The sequence below is a fragment of the Arvicanthis niloticus genome, chromosome 22 (assembly GCF_011762505.2).
Source record: "Arvicanthis niloticus isolate mArvNil1 chromosome 22, mArvNil1.pat.X, whole genome shotgun sequence".
Taxonomy (NCBI): Eukaryota; Metazoa; Chordata; class Mammalia; order Rodentia; family Muridae; genus Arvicanthis; species Arvicanthis niloticus.
Window position 1 is genome coordinate 26,165,516 of NC_133429.1, and position 18,450 is coordinate 26,183,965.

Consider the following 18,450-nt stretch of genomic DNA (forward strand, 5'->3'; position numbering starts at 1 on the left):
TATATTCAATCATTTGATATAAACATGTCCAAAATATGAGCACTACTTGGCAATGATTGAGAGATAATTTAATATGATTTCTAAACATACACACATTTGTCCTTTCTCCATGTCCCATAAGCATCATGTCACACAAAGCATTAATTTTTTGTTATAGACAGTCCAACCACCTTCCTCCACATGCCTATGGTGAGCAAATATATCGTATTATTGTCAACAGGTTTCAATGAAGTACTAAGAACAGGAAGAAAAAAGGACACACATTATGGTGATATTTTGACTTTACACAATGATTGTCTGAATACACAGATGTTTGGCCATCTCTGATATGTCTTTGGATGCAGGTACTCATTTCATGTAGTGTTAAAGGTTACATTAAGGATTACATTATATCCTTCTAGTATTCAAACGTAAACCCATGTTAACAACTACAAAAGACAAGCAAGTTGAAAAAAGACTAAAATCTATTGTTTCATGACATTAAATACCACTTGAGAGAAATGAGGCATCTTTCTGAATAAAAAGTCCCTTATATTCTGTATTCTCCGAAGGCTGAAACTCTATAAACATAAACAAACCTGCCATGAGATAGTTCTACAAGTACATTTCAGAGAGGAGACCAAATGAGGAGAATAAACTGATACAATTCTACTAAAAGCACAGGGTTAATCAGCCACTTTGGTTTTTAACTTTTGGTTATCTTTATATATTGTGTACTGATTAATTTTGATGAATCCCAATTTCCCAATGTTTCTAGTTGTTTGTGTACATCACACCACAACTTTCAAATAATTATTGTTTGAATCCATTTCTAAATTAAAACATATGTTTACCTGTTTTGTGAGATACTTAGATCTTGTAGTAAAGGCAACCAAAACAAAGAAAGTCTTTCCACACTTGAGATGCTGTTGTCATCTAAATGCAGCTTTCTGAGCAGAACGTGATTTCTTAAAGATGGAGGCTACAATTAAATATACTCTGTTACTTGAAAGCAGGTAAAATACCTTGTGAGCAAATTGAAATGTATAGATTCTACCAAAGCTTATAATATATATATTTTTTGTAAAAAATAGATTTTACCAAAGCTTATAATATATACATTCTGCTAAAAATTAAACCATGATTCAGATTTTATTATTCTGAGTCATTCAATATGAATAAAATGCATCCAAAATACCATTATTTTGATAATCTTTATAAAAGAAGATTTATGACAAAATAAATTTAACTTCAAAATAGGTAATTATGGGCCAACTTATAACATAGGTAAAAGAATATTATGATATGTTATATCTTAGTATTCTGAGAATCTTATGTTAAATTAGATTTATAAGCCACTCTAAGCATTTGGGATTTTAGCTAACTGGTTAAAAATTAAAATAATGAAAAGGGGCTTATGAGCGAGGGAAATATTACTTAAGAGAGGATAGTAGAATGTAAGGTTACATGTATGAAAGGGAAGACACAGCGGTTTGAGGGTCAGATGAAATTAGTGATGTGTGAAGAAATCATATGGAAATCTAATGAAAAACAAGAAATGAGTTTTATTGAGTGTAGAAAGATTAAGCTGCTCCCAGAGGCAACAGGTTATTTAATGAAAACCCTAGTTTCAGGAGGGCTCCTTGCTTCATGTTGTTGGCCACTAAGCAGTATAATAAACAGTGGCAGTTGCCACCATTCTTGATAAGATCCTATTGATGTAGCCTGTAACTACCTTGTTTATATGATATAGAGAAACAAAATGGAACTGGGCTGGAGCTTCCTTGCTGTGTACCTTTCAGAATGTTGCAAAATGCTATGCACGTTTCTGGAAGAGAACTCTCATCGACCTTTATACTCCGTTGTGTTCCTTGTGTTCCTCAGTTCTTACAAGACTGGTGGGATGAACATGGTGGTTCAAGGGTGGCACATGTGCTATGGGTGTAAACAATTACTTTCTTTCTGATTGAATTTGATGCCTGTTCTATAAGACAGAATTCCTCTCTGGTATTGCAAAGGTGGTATAAATCCCCATAGATGAAAAGTTCATATGCTTTAATGGGAAAGGTACTGTTTTTGTTTTGCTAACTAAACAGGATATGCTTCTCAAAAATAACATCTCAATAACTAAAGTGATTGTCATATAATATTACTGGCATCAGTTTCAGAAAAGCTTAGCTCCACGTTAGTGACTGTGGACACCCATAACATATCAAAATACAGAAAATAAATTAATGTTGAATGCCTAGCCTTAAATGAGACATCTATAGTATTCTTCTCAAGACTCATGGAATATCTTAGAAGGAACAGGAAGAATGTCGGTACTTGAGTAAATGAGGTGGAACATTGTGGAATACTGTCTTCAGGGCATGCATATAGCATGCTCTGATTACCTGCACAAGTTCTCTTCAAGACTAGGCATATCAACACCTACCTGGTCAATGAATGGAAGGTGTCACATGAAGCCCTATCAATCTCTGATGATTTCTATGCAATTAATAGTGGGGTTTACATGCTACTGTAAAAAATAAAGTCTATATTCCTGTTCACAGATCGAATAAAAACCTGTCTGTGTCTCTCTATCCCCTAACACACACACAAGAAAGAAATTATTTAAGAGAGCATCTAGTTCGAAAGGGAAATAGCTGGCATTGGAAGTAGATAAGAGATGGTAATATGTTTTGTAAATACAGTAAAAAAATGTTATGCACATGTATGAAAATATCAGAATGAAACACATTATTGTGTATAATTAATATATGCTACCAAAAGTTAAAAAGTAAAAAAGGTAACTTGGAAAGAACATACAGTTGGATAATTAAAAACTAAGAAAAAAATGTGGAAATTTCTTTCAAAGTATATGGTAGATATTTCTATTAAAAGAAAGATATCAGTTGCAGAAATCAATTACTTTAAAGAATTTACCTCTCTTAGATAATTTCCCTGCAACTTTACTATTTGGAGCAATCCACAATTTTCAATGCCATCAACGTCAGTAAGATGATTATGTGAGCAATCCAGGTACACGATGGTGGGCACTTCAGAAAGACCTTTAGTGCTAATTAACTGATTATGGTCCACAGTTAGTTGTTGAAGATATTTCAAAGATTCTAAACCACCTGGAATATACAAGTTTTCTAATATCACACTTGTTTTATACATTCTATTGATATTGTATTATAATATCATGCAAACCAGTACTTGGGGATAAGTTCACATCTATATCCATCTCATTGTTTTTGTGGGTTTTTTGTTGTTTTTGTTTGATTTTTTTTACTTTTGTGTTTTGTTTTTTGTCATTCAGAGTTTCCCTGTGAACTCAAGTTGGCATGAAATTTGTTATATCAGTGTGAAATGCTATTTTAAACTTCTACTCTAACCTCCCAAATGCTGGGACTACAGACATGGGATGCTGTCCTTAAACTTGGAAATAAAATGTTTAGTTTTATATACATACATACACACACACACACACACACACATATATATATACTTATATATATATATACACATATATATACTTATATATGTGTGTGTGTGTATATTATCTATAAAACATATATATAACTAAACATTGTATTTCCAATCTTCATATATTCTGTGAGGGTGATCAGGAAGGGGAGCTTATATGATTATATTATATTAATATAATATTATATGAATATTATATTATAACTGAAAATAATAGTTAATTCATACATTGGGCAATGAGAATTTTGAAACAAGAGAAATTGTTCATCTCAACCAGAATTTCATTTGAACTCAAAGTGGGAAATATAGAGATTTTTAAATTTGTCCAATGTCACTCAACACAAGAAAAATGAATAAAATGTCACATTGTGGGGAGAATTAAAGGTTTTTACAAAAGAAGCTGAAACACCACAGCAGAGAAAATAAAAGAGCAGTTGGGAGAAACAGAGAGGAAAAGGAAAAAGGAGTCATGTGACACACACAGGAAAATATAATGGCACATGCCTTTAAATTATAAAAGATACTTTTATTTATACTAAATTACATACTACACATAATGTCAGGCATAGTTACCCAAACTAATGTGAAAAGAGGCTTTTGCTTTGGCAGCGGTGATATCACTGGAGACCTGCGTGCTAGAGACATTAATAGCCTTATCAAGATAAGAGCTGCAGCACAGTGGAAGGCAGAAAATGGATAAACTGCTTGTGGATTTGTAAAGATGGAAAAAAGCCTTTATTTAAAGGACCCACAGGAAGACCAACAGTGTCAACTAACTTGGACCCCTGGGAGCTCCCAGAGACTGAACCACCAACCAAAGAGCACACACAGTCTGGTCTGAGGCCCCTGACACACACGTAGCAGAGGGTTGCCATGTCTGGCCTCAGTGGGAAAGGATGTGCCTAATCCTTTGGAGACTTGATGCATGGGGGGGGGGGGCGTAATACAGGGAGTGCTGCCATCTCACAGGCAAAGAGGATGGGGGTAGAGGGAGGAACTCTGTGAGGGGAGTCAAGAAGAGGAGCTTATATAAATCAAAAGAGCAGGGTACAATTGATGTGATCAGGAAAATGGGTAAGTGGGATCTTTAGGAAATAGGGAAGGAGATAAATACAGAAGGATGGAAGAGAGTAAAATAACAGTAAAGATGTCTGCAATTTGCAAGGAATCATTCTATTAATTATTAATAAAATAACTATATTACATGTAATACAATCACACATATATACGTATATGTGTGTGGATATTTGAAAGTTTTTGTATCTAGGCTGACAATGCTCCCTCTAAGATCCAATAACAATTTTATAAACACCTCAATACCAGGTATGAGAAACAGGTGTGTCCAATATACGCCCAAAACATACAGTCTATTACTATTGCCTTTAGTTTACTCTTACAGGTGGAGAGAAAGTCCCTATTGCTGAATATTCCATGGATTTCAGACACAAGGTTCAGCAATTCCTGATCTGGAGCTGATCTCAATGGCCTCTCTTTGAAGACTAGCTTTCATGGTCCCAGAAGATGCAACGCAATGAGATAAGTAACCAACAGTCCTACCCAGCTAGAATGCCTATGAGTGACAAGGACCAGTATGGTAGAAAAATCCTAAGGGTGCAGTAGTGACAAACCAACCTTGATGCTAACCAGTAGGTCTCAAAATGGCCATAAGAGAGGCTCAACAAGAGGTAAACTATATCTGGTTAGAAACCTAGCCAACTCTGCCTGGCAAGTGAAGTCATGGATCTTGGAGGAGAACTTACAACCACCACTGTATCAAACCAGCATAATCCCTAACTATATTCTAAATACTTGCCCTTGTCTATATAGGTAAGTTTTGTCCTCACCTCTCATCAAGACAACTTCTTGCAAAAGGCAGGGACTGTTAAAAATCTACAGTCAAGAGACAGATTGTGGAACCCAGTCCCAATGAATAGTTATATCTAGAAAACACTCCCTAATGCTCAGGGAACATTACAGAAAAGGTGGAAGACACATTTTAAGAGCCAGATGTTCAAGGAATATTCATCCCAAACCAGACAAAGGAAAGGCATCAACCGTACATGAAGATCAATAGGCAACCAAAAATGCACAGTGTGAAAAAAAAAAACATGCAGCAAGAAGAGATGCACCAGTTGGATTTCAGCCCTGAAAACATACACTTGAGTAACATTGAGACAGAAAAGCTTTCATTTAGGAATATAAATGTATATACATATATACATGTTGCAACAATTTATAAAAAGAGGCCATGAATTTGAAAGAGAGCAAGGGTGGATATACAAGAAAGTTTGAAAGGGAAGGGAAGTGATAAATTAGTAATGATAGTATAATTTCAAAATTAAATGTAAAAGGAGAGCCTTAGTCTAGGGGTAGGGACATCAATTATTTCATGAAATTCTCACTTTGTAAGACTAGGGACTTGATTTTAATTCTTATAACTAAGCCACAAAAAGGAATTCAGTCGCAGTGGTGTACACTTGTGTCCTAGCACTGAATGTACAGAAACAGGAGGCTCCCTAAGCTAGTTGGTGAGTCCCAGGCCAATGAAATTTACTCAGAAACATACTAAGCAAGCAAGCAAACAAAACTAGATAGTACCTAAGCAGTGACATGCATGTTCTCATGTGAACCTGTACAAACATGTGTACACACATGCACACACATGTACACACACGTGCGTGCACATACAGTCAGACGTGGGGGGGTGGGGATGATCATGAACTTTTGCCTTGATTTTCTATGCACGGATAGGCTAAAACTATCAGCACCACATTCCATGGATAGGCAGCATAGCATGAGAAATGAACAGTCTGAGTTCTACAGTCCTGGTCTACTCTAAGTTTAGCTGTTATTCTAGGCATGATGCTTTGTTTTACTTACTGTTGCTTGTTCCTTTTATTTATGGAGTGAATGTTATTTTTATTCTTAAGATTATTATAGACAATATTTTAAAGTAAGCAGAAGAGTACTTCAAAGGATTAGTACTGCAATAATAAAATACATACAGTAAAACAAGAAATTACATAAATTCAAATCTACAGATATAGAATCTGTTATCTTTAGGAGGAGTATATTTTCAAGGAAAATATATTAATAAATATGCAAAGAGGACTTGTACAACTGATCAAACAGTAACATGATCAAGTAAATATGTTAAGATCAAATAAGGGATATAAAGAGACAGGAAGAATGTTAGGTAATTCATAATTCTTAGCTTTCTTCTTTTTAAAAACAAGCAATAGATGAGACTAAAACCAAAACATACAGGAAGGTTATTTTTGTTAATATTTGTAGATTCGCCCCAGAAAAGCCTCAGGAAGGCATAATCCAATCAAGTTGGCCTGTGGAGATGTCTGTGGGCATTATCCTGACTATATTAACTGCTGTGAGATCTGTCCATTGGGGGTGGCACCATTCCTTAGGCAGGGCATCATGGACTGTTTAACAGTAGAGAAAGGCAGCTGAACACTAGCATGCAGTATTTGATGGTCTCTACTTCTTGGATGTGGATATAGCATGGGTAGCAACTGCTTCAAGTTCCCGCTGCCTTGACCTCCTAGGCAGATAAACTATCTCTTTTAATGTGCACTTTTTAGTGCACATTAAAAGTGCACATTTTTTTAGTGTTTCTTTTTTTTTCCTTTTCACTCAGACAGGAAAAGGAGTTAAGACAATATTTTAGTGTTCCAAAGAAAATTATTCATTCCTAGTTAAAATAGCATATAGTTTTTTCCCCCTATCAAAACCAAAACACACAGCCATGAAAACACTCAAAACCTCTTTCAAAAGACTGAAACAATAACTGATAGAAAGGGTTACTTGACTTTAACCCTTGGTTAACCAATAAAGGACCCTTGACTTTATTGCATAAAAAAAAAATCTTTCAAAAACTCTTTTAAAACCTCTTATCCTGAAAAGTATGCTTGATAAAAGCCAAGTGTGTCTTTTAGGTGGCATTACTGATTATATTAATGAGTGTGAAAGGACCTGTCCACTGTGGGTGGCACCATCTCCCAGACAGGGAATCATGGACTATTTTTCTGAAAGAAATCCTGAAATAACTAGCAAAACTAAAGATATGTAAGTAGCCAGGAAACCTTTGCTAAATGCAATGTTGACGTCTGATCTATCTTAGCTCTTCAAAGATGGTTATGTCCCAGGACTTTTATACCTACATAGCTCAAATGAGTTTAAGAGTTTCAACTTTAGTGCAAAATCCTCAAGGATTCTAAAAGAAGTAAAAAAACAAGAACACTAAAGTGGGACTCAGGAAGCTTACCAAACTATAAATACTTGCCATAATTTTTCCATAGTTTAGGGGAAAAAATTCTATGGTCAGCATTTTCTCCACTGGTTAACCATTACAGTAAATTTTTTTACAGTACAAGAGGGCATTTTGCCTTTCAAAAGGTGATCTAGTGCCACCTAGTGGACTCAAAACATCATGGCATACTAGTGAAAACATTTCTCACCAATTTTCAGGAAAAATGTCTAGAATTTATCCCTCAATACCTCAAATACATGTTTTTGGAAAGAGGTAATCTTGATATACTTCTGTCACATCTGGAAAAATAACTTTGAGCTTTAGGGTCAGGAGTCGTGTTGGAGGTGTATGACATAAATACATTATAATCTCAAGAAAATTAAAATATAAGGTAATGGAGTGAATTTCAAATCTCAAATCCTACCCACATCATTTGCTAGCACTGCAACTTCACTTGGCTCACTCCAGTATCTGGAATATGGCTTTTTAAAGTGTGTGTAGGAAGAAGATATTCATCTGTACCTATCTCACAGTATCGACATGAAAAGCAAATGAAATTGCACATGACTGAAGTATTATTCAGACAAAGGCTCTCTCTTTCTGTTACATTAAATCATGTTTCTGTAAGTGAGAAATAAAACTTGCTTTTCATAAAATATGGAGTTATTTTCCAAAAAAGTATAATTTTAATCTGTCTGTTGAAGTCATTAAGAACCAACATGGAAATTGAAAAAAATCTAGAGCATTTGATCATTCCTTGATTGTAAATTACCTGTTTTTCACTGGCATTGCCTATTTTAAAAATTTCAAGAAAACTGGACTCTCTGTAAGCCAGTTTTAGAAACATTAACCATCAGTGACACACTTCTATTCCAAAATTATTTCTTTCTCTCACAAACAAAAATCAAGTTTTCTTTTGCCAATTTTAGGCAAAAGAAGGCACGAATTACACAAATCTTACAAAACACCCCATTTAACTGCAGGCCAACCAATGTAAACTAAATTATGGGTAGAAAATACGGTATAAATAATAAAAATAATCTAATGTCTAGTCTGATAAAAAATAAATTCTCTAAATATAACTTGAGCAGTTTGCACAAAGTACAATGCCAAAAAACACAGCTTAACTATTTATGTAATTTACTAAAAATAGTATGTTCTTTGTTGTGTATAACTCTTGACATTGCCTATCAGTTCACAATTAAACAAATATTTCAATTATGGTTGTAAAACACATAGTTCCCATAGATGTTGCACATAAATACATTTAAATATCAAATTCAGTAACAATTGAAAAATCAGTTTGCAACTTGAATTTAGCATTTAATTCAAAAAAGTGTCTCTTATTCTGAAATTAATCTAAATATTCCATAGTGTCTCTATATTACTGTACTATTTAACTTATAGTAAATTAATTTTAATTTCACGTGAATTGCCTTAAAGAGATTACTGGTAAAATCACTATCCTTGTTCACTTAATCCAACAAAAATCAGTAAGATGAAGATTAGCTAGAGTGAGCATGTTGCATACAGCGAAGATGCTGGGGGCATAGCAAAGCACTGGCAACCACTTAAATTTGAAACCAAAAATATAAAATAGCACGGTTTTCCTGCCAATTTTATTTCACCTCCTTAAGAAATATTATACAGTCAAATAGTAACTCACTGACTTATAAATACTAATCCATCTTTGTGCTCCTTCGTGAGAATTCTTAAGAATAATAGTTCACCCAAATGACAAAATCTGTCTTCCCCTTTAGTTTGACCAGAATTTCTAAGCTGTTCCTAGAGATGAGAAACAGACTCCACCGGTCGTCAGGAAAGCACTTGCAAATATACAGTCTCCTCACACTCAATAAATACAGCATTCTCACTACATCCAACAGACAGCAGAGACATCTAGCCTTGTTTGCTCTGTACTACAGAGATACCTCAGCCACATCAATTAAAGCTGCGGCAGTTTTCACATAAATCTTATAGATATCCTGTCCCAGGAAATCCATTACTTACACAAATTCCCACACAGCACTACTGCCAATAAAAATGGCGACTCTACCATTTCTTTTTGCAAACAACTTCTGCTTTTATTTTGTTTTTGTTGTTATTTTATTTTTACTTCACTCTAGTACTCTAGTGTGTGCCACCATAGTAGCACATTATCAAGGCTCTTACCTTCACCAACAAAAACATCATTTTTCCTACATGTATTTACATTAGAATTTCAAAACCAATAATGAAGCAAGAGTTTTAGTATTTCCATTTGGGAAAATTCATGGGTGGTCTTAGAGTATGTGGTTGAAGAGCATAGGGACAAAATATGAGAGAATCTTTTTTGTTGTTTTGTTTTGTTTGCTTGCTTGCTTGTTTGTTTGAAGGATATCATTTAAGACGATTGAAAAGAGATGGCTTTGAAAAACAAGGATGCTTTTTCTTTCCTAAATTAAAATACAGGGTGTTGACTGATGGATAGTACTTAAATACAACTGTCCACTTCCATACAGAAAATTACTGAAAAGAAATACATGGAAACTTTCTATCCTCGACACTTTTAGTACAAGAGGGAATGAGTTCAAATTGGCATAATCATATAAGCCAATCTTAATAAATTTGTGCTGAGAGAATTTTTGGGAAGTGAATGAATGGACTTTGTTGGTGGACAGACAACTTATGACTTATCAGGGCTTCCTTCCAGCAAGAAAACACCCTGCCAAATAAAATGACAGAGCTGAAACATAAAACAACAACAACAAAAAATGGTGTTTATCATTACAAATGATAATGCCCAATGTGACAGGATAATGTTTACAATAAAACATCTCTTACATTACAAAATCTCTTTTGAAATAGTAGACATTCAGTCTCAAAGCAGAAAGCCAAGGCTACACAAAGCAATATATTGTTATTCACAGATTAATAACTGCCATTTAACACAACCCCTCCAGTCTAAAAACAACTAAATAAACAGAAAGCTTAAATGACATAATTGAATAGATCTCATAAAAGAAAATTGTCTCTCAATGAAAAATATATTCAGCCTCTTTTTATTCATTAAACTTAACAACACATAGGACTGACAAGAAACCATGTGATATACTAAACAGTAGAAACGCAAGTTTTTTTTCTGGATAGAAGGAAATGAGAAACAAGAAAGAATAAGATGCCTTTTTAAAAAGAAATTTAAATGTCAACATACAGCTCATCCTACAGCTACAGAGCCAATTAAAATATGTATCAGAACCTGCAGAGAGTATGTGGATATTTAAGTGAATACAATGGGAAAAGCTACCTCCAGCTCCTACCATAAGAATATCCCAACTATGATAAATGATATCCTTCAGCTGTGGGCCAAAAGAAAGCCTTTCTTCTTAGGATGCTTTCAAAGGAGTATTTTATCACAGCAATAGAAAAATGGTCCAAAGTGCATGCTGTCAAGAACATGATATAGCTGTCTCCTTAGAGGTCTGCCAAAGACTAACACATTCAGAAGATGATGCTTACAGTTAACCACTGATATGATCAAGGGTTTCCCAATGGAGAACTTAGAGAGAGGACTTAAGGAGCAGAAAGGGTTTGTAACCCCAGGAGGAAAGCAACAATACCTAACAACCAGGGCCTCCTAGGGTCTAAACCATCAGCCTGGGAGCACATAGGGAGGGACCCATGACTCCAGCGGTATATGTAGGGGAGGATGGCCTTGTCGGGCATAGATGGGAGAGGAGACTCTTGTTCCCATGAAAAACGAATACAGAGTAGGGGGGACTGTGAGGATAGGGAGGGGATATTGAGGACGGGGGGGTAGGTGCGGGCACAGCCTCATAAATGCATGAGGGGGGGGATGGGATCGGAGGTTTCTGGGTGGTGGGAGGAAGTGGGGTAAGGGGATAAAATCTGAAATGTAACTATAATACCCAATTTTTAAAAAAGAAGAAGAAGAAGAAAGGAAAAAAGAGAAAGAAAGAGACAGAAAGAAAGAAAGAGAAAGAAAGGAAGGAAGGAAGGAAGGAAGGAAGAAAGAAAGAAAGAAAGAAAGAAAGAAAGAAAGAAAGAAAGAAAGAAAGAGAAAAATAGGAGATTTAATAACACAAATGGACGGATTTAGAAATTTAGGAGGCAGTTTATGTTAATGGAAACAGCATCATAGAAACTGGAAAATCACGCCCTCATAGAAGCACAAGGAGGGGGGATAGGATAAGGGGTTCCTGGGTGGTGGGGGGAATGGGATAAGGGGATAGAATTTGAAACGTAAATATTATAACCAATTTAATAAAGGGGAAAAAAGAAAAGTTGTTAGAACCAACATCTCTAAAAAAATGTCAGCCCTCTAGGGAAAAAAAATTATCTTGATACTAAAACTTGTTCTGAGAATTATATACTGCAGAATACACAGCCTTGGTGTATCTACTCATCAAGCAAACTGAGCAGACCTGCTCAAACCTCCGATGTCCTGGAATTCCATCTGAATTGAGTGAAGACACAGCGTCAGAGGCTTATCAACTTACTCTTCCCACACCCCTCTTCTAACATCTCAACGCCCTTAATCAGCTTGAAGAAGTTAATGAAGAGTCAGTGACCCTATTCCCTGGGCTTGGGGACTGAGGTGGTTAATATTGGGATGTCTTTCTAGGGAAAAGTAGTAGTTTTGCTGGAACAGGGAGGATTAGCTAGGATTTATTGCATAGTCATAACCTATTGGTAGAAATCTGTATAATTATCATCAAGATGAAGTTATAATTTCTTAAATGGCACAAAATTTACTTTGATTTCAAATTTAAGGTTTTAATTGGTACGAGCTTCTTATTGATATAAAAAGTGAGATGAATATTGATACTCTCATGGGCATTGTGCCTGTATAACACATTTAGGAATACAAGGCTTAGACACAGTCCTTCTTTAACTTTTTTAACTGATTTGAGATGGTTAGCCTGTGAGTTAAGGGACTATAGCAAATTCATGGCTTTCATTTTATTGTTAGGGTGTTTTCTATATTTTATTTAGAAATAGCTGAGAGGAGTTAACAGACAACAGTCCAGGTTACCTTACATGGATAGTTGGTTTTCAAAACGTCAGAAGTCCATAGTATTGATGTTACAAACATTTCTATATTAATGTTCATTTTGATTAGAGACCTGTCTGCACCTGACAGCTTCCTGTCTTGGATTCTAAGAAGAAATTGAGCATCCTTGGAGTTACTCCAGTTGTGGGGAGACAGCCAGTAGGCAAAAATTGCCTCTTTCCGTCTACAGACAAATTACTGTCCAGAAGAGGACACACTTGCAGAATAGTCGACTGATTACATCTGCCTAGACAGTGTAATCACCCCTTAATAATCCTGCATCACTAAGGTCTGTCAGATGATTATGGGCCAGAAGGCTGAAGATTTGATGCTCCAATGTTCGGTAGTATAGGGACTGTCCAGATGTTCAGTGGTCTCTATAAATTGGCTAAGTTTTAGAAGCTATGCTTAGTGCTTCCCATAATTTCAGTTAACTCAGTCATTCTGGATTTCTGACAGGGTTGAAAACTTATAGTCTCATAGCCAATCCTAACTATTTACTTTGAGAGAAAAGATCTGATTTGATGGTTTTCAGCTGACATTCATTCTAAAGCCAAGAAAAAAGCCAGGTTCAAAACTAAGTGTTTTAGTTAGGAGAGATGACAGAGGTTCTGGTTAGTCAACAAAATGATGGACTGGGTATTAGGATTATCTTGTACCTCACTGGTACAAATAGGCATAATTATGCTCTAATTGTATTTTGAGAGAAAAGTTTTATTTTAACAGGAAGGGTGATATGTAGGAGGAGCTAAGGGGGAAGAAGTACTGAGAGGAAGAGACGGAGTAAGGAGAGGAGAAGATGAAGGAGAGGAGAAGCTAGGTGATGAGAGAGAGAAAGAGAGAGAAAGAGGGGGGCATGGAGGCAGATGCTCACGTGTCTCCACCAGTCAAAGATAGTTTATATATCTAGGTTGGGTATTGAATTACATTTCTGATTGAGCATTACCAAACTTATAACACCTTTGATTAACATCTAAAAACATTGTATAAAAGCAAAAAGGAAAAGGGGGCACGGGATAGGGGTTTTCTAGGGAGGGAAAATGGGTAAAGGGGATGGCATCTGAAATGTAAATAAAATATATAAAATTAAAAAATGGTCCAATATATACATGCTTATATTGACATATAGGAATTGTATACATTACATATATATTTTATATATAATACATATATACAACATAAAATATCAGAACAGAAGAATAGAAATTATGAAAAACACAGTTATGAGCATTAAGAAATGAGGTACCAGGAAGCTCAAGAGAAATTAGTAGCCTCAGTGAAAGAGAAAGGGAATCAATTCAAGTGATCTATTTAGTAACGGGCAAGAAGTAAAAGAAAACAGTATTATTCCAAATGCTAAAAAGTGAAGCAAGTACAAAGTCAGTGAACCCAGGCCAGAGAAGTGTTTTTAAATCCCCAGTGAAGTATAATTTACATCTATAAAAAAAGAAACAAAGAAATGAATGTCTTAACTTCAGTGACTAATGGCTACTCATTTAATACACATGAATCTTATTGTTTTAATATATATTAAAATAATGCAATTTTCTAATCTGGATCAAATAGATATAAAAATAGTAAAATATTGAAATGAGGGATACTGTTCTACAGTGCATTGTGTGACTGTGTGTGTGTGTGTTTATGATGTGTATCTTGATTGGATTGAAATTCACTATTTGGGCCATGATGTTCCAAATTTCTGAGTGTCTTTACTACCTTACCACTGAAATATGTGCTCCCAAGCATTACTTGTTTTTCATTTCTCATGGGTATACATGTGTGTGCACATATGTATATATAGTGTGCAAGCTGTATGCATGTTAAAATATGTAGATGCATGTTAAAACATTGTAGATGCATGTGTGTGGAAAAATCTAAGTGCCAGAACTCAATGATAAGACTAATTTTGAAAGCTAGCTTGTATTGAGTATCTCTTGTCTCTTCCTTTGGTCACTGGGATTATAGGTAGCTTTCTGTAAAAGTTACTTTCATTCACCAGATGTAACTGTCATCTTTGAAGGCTTACTGCTAAATAAGCTCACCCTTTCTAGCTCTTTCTGAACTCTGTCAAGCTGGTTCAATTCAGCTGCTCAGGCTCAAATTCTTTTTTAAGCTGACTGATTCATAATGGCTTCTCTTGGCATCTTAGTGAATTGCTCTGCTTGAAAAAACTGTCTCTGAATTCCACAAACTGAATGGCACTGACTTCACTGACTATATGAACTGAACAGAACTGCATGAACTCAACTAAACTCAACTGCATTCAACTGAACTGCACTTCACTGCATTGCCTGAACTCAACTGAACTTCACTCACTGAACTGTGCTCCATGTCGGACTCAAGTCTGTGCTGCTCTTAAGTAGCCTCTCTTTTCTGTTTGTTCTTCTGAGAGTTTACCTTCATTGTTTGAGATTAAAGGCATGTACTAAGAGTGTGTCTATATTCCAAGCATAGGGATTAAAGGTGTGTCATTCCAGCCTGATTACCCAGACTTCAAAGGTCTTTGGATGGGATTCCTTGCCAAAGCAGCCATGTTGCAGGATTAAAATTCCTCTACAGATACCGATACTCATGCAACATTTAGATAGATTCTCTAATCCAAACTCAGGTCCTAATGCTTGAACTGCAAGCACATTTACCCATTGAGTATTTCCCTCATGTCTTCCCAGGATTTAATATATAAATCTTGAAGATCAAACTAAAGTGTTCATGCTTGCTAGTCAACATTTTACCAACCAAAATATCTCCCTAGTTCTTGGAGGGGCGTAATCTAAAAAGGAATGAATGAAACAAGGTACAATTATGCAAAATAAATGTTTGAATATTAAAATTTCCCTTACTGATTCGTGTGATTTTATTATGTGAAAGTTCAAGGCGTTGGAGATTAGTGCATCCATCAAAACCATGAATAGAATTCAGTAGATTCTTATTAAGAAGAACAACAAAGAGATTTTCCAAATTTTCACAACTGACAGCCTCAATGTGGTTTTCCTAAGACAAAGAAAGAATAAATACAATAATTTTATTTCAGTGTGTTACAAATATAATGTTTAATCCTTTCAAAATGATTAAGGTTGAGACAATGTCTAAATTGACACATAAATCTCTAATTTCTAAAATAATCATGGAAATAGCTATACTATCCAGAGGAAAAATTGTTACACAAAAATTTTTACATGTGCTTAATATTCTTTAAATATATAGAAGACAATACATAATAATTCATATTTAGAACACAGAGGGTGGTGGATTGTGAAGGAACAGTAGGATGATAGTTTCCACAAAACCTGGTAACCAAATATTGGCACATATATGATGACCTCCAACATGAACTCGGAGCTCAGACAATTAAATGCTGGGCAAAATGACATAGAGAGATGCTTGATATGCACTTGTGCACTGGCACATATCTGGTTGACCACTCAGTCGTGAAACAAAAGAGCCAGGAATAACCACAAGAACCCCAAGATAGTCTTACTTCTGAGACCTTGACAAGGTGAAAGAAATAAAGAAAGAAAAAAAAAGAAAGAAGGAAAGAAAGAAAGAAAGAAAGAAAGAAAGAAAGAAAGAAAGAAAGAAAAAGGAAACAAGAAAAGCATAAAAGAAAAAGAAAAATATTTTTGGAAATTCTAAATGCAGCTAATATGTGACAACTATAAAAGATACCAAGTCAACACCATATGAAATATTAAGCCAGGCTTGACTGTAGAATAAGAAATCACATGGCTGTTTTCTATACTACTACTTCAAAGAACGTTGTTATAGTCACCACACCACTCACAAAACAAAAACATTAGTTTCTGGCTCCAGATTTCAACAGCTTCTCTTGTCAGTCCCTAGGACCTTAAAACCATCATTATTTTGAACTTTGCATATCAAGTTATTTGACTACGTCTTCTAATTACCATTTTTGAGATATAAACATGAAAACAAAATCATTTAATATTTGTTGTGTGGTAAATGACAGTAGAATCAACAACTTGCCTGTGCATCGATGTACTTAAGGTTTGTGCAATGGCTCAGGCCCTGCAAGGAAGTTAGTCCACAGCGACGAAGAGACAGGAGCTGAAGATTTGGGCATTCTGCCAGTGTAGAGAGACTACAGCCAGGCAAATCCTGAAATGTAATGACTGTAACCTAGAGGTTTCAAAACATTGCAGTGAGTGACACTGTTGAACACCATAATAGAGATTATAGTATCCTTGCAAAGGTTTCCAAAAATTCACCTAGGTAATCATATTCTTCAAATCCTACTTTATTAGGATCGCAATTTAAATTTAGCTCTCTGATTTCATTTTTTTTTTGCGACCAAGTGACATAAATCAATGCAATCATTCACAATAATTTTGATATTAAAGGTAAATTACATGTAGAAATATGGTAATAACTTATTAATTTTCTCCCTAAGCTTGAGAAAATTTTTGTTGTTTTTTTTCAGGCTTTAGAATATAATATATAACATATCTCATGTATACACATGTATATATATGTATATATATATATACACACACACACATGTTTGTGTGTGTACATATATATGGCAAAAAAGTCAATGCTATGTGTTTGACAGTAGCTTTGACATCCCTGGATCTCTGACAGGGACATACATTAATAGAGATATACAGATATCATGTGGCCATTTTTTTTGTTTAACTAGTTAAAGTAATAACATATTTCATAAACTTTGGGTAAATAAATGTTCTACTTTCACAATCATCTCAGATTGTAGCAAGTATTCATTATTGAACACAATTCCTGCAACCAATTACCTTCCAATTCTTGTCAGAATGAAAATGTATCATCCACATATGTGACAATGGCAAATGCACTGCTAAGCTTGATTACAAACAAATTCTATAATTAGAGAAGTGACCGTGCACTAGAAAATGAAAGCAACTAAAGTGAGAATTTAACAACTCAATATTTGACAAATTATAACCAGCTATGTAATGATAATGGTTGACTGGCAATAAAATGCATTATTGGTTTTATTTGATAACATGCCTATTTCAGTCAAAGAGAGATGCACAATTGAACTCAGTTTCTTATGAGGTAGCAAACTCTCCAATTTTTGTCATATCATTTGAGTACAATTTATGAATGAAGGTTATGTTTGCATCTTGTTAGAAACATGTATCTTGGGCTGGAGAGATGGCTCAGCAGTTAAGAGCACTGACTGCTCTTCCAGAGGTCCTGAGTTCAATTCCCAGCAACCACATGGTGGCTCACAACCATCTGTAATGGGGTCTGATGCCCTCTTCTGGTGTGTTTCAAGACAGTTACAGCGTACTTGAATACATAAAATAAATATAAATAAATCTAAAAAAAAAAAACAAAAAAAACCATGTATCTTTGGTTGTATGGGGGAGTCTCACAGTATTCCTTCTGTTTCTTTAAATATTTAAAAATATTTGAGATTAAAAGCATGATTGCCTTTTATGCAATATTTATATGCTATATTATATATTATATTCTAAAGCCTGGAAAAAAAACCAAAAATTGGCTAAAACTTAGGGAGAAACATTAAAACACCCAAATGTTCTATGCTATAGGAATGTATCCTATACCTCAATCTAAAGTTTTCCAAACTTAAGTATGCTTACTCATACTTTGACACATGAATGGTAGAAATCACATGTTTAAAATTGCCCTGTATCAAATCTGACATTGGCCAAGGACAAGT

At 35.0% G+C, this 18,450-nt stretch overlaps 1 protein-coding gene across 6 annotated transcripts in view; it reads right to left on the reverse strand.

Moving 5' to 3' along the window:
- Lrriq1 (leucine rich repeats and IQ motif containing 1) overlaps positions 1-18,450 on the reverse strand; it is a 192,531-nt gene that overhangs the window by 147,366 nt on the left and 26,715 nt on the right. For all 6 annotated transcript variants that reach the window (XM_076920108.1, XM_076920105.1, XM_076920109.1 and 3 more), the window contains exons 9-12: positions 16,752-16,904; positions 15,608-15,758; positions 2,905-3,098; positions 834-961 (exon numbers count right to left, since the gene is read on the reverse strand). In XM_076920108.1, the coding sequence (XP_076776223.1) occupies positions 834-961; positions 2,905-3,098; positions 15,608-15,758; positions 16,752-16,904 (626 nt within the window). The remainder of the gene's footprint in view (positions 1-833; positions 962-2,904; positions 3,099-15,607; positions 15,759-16,751; positions 16,905-18,450) is intronic.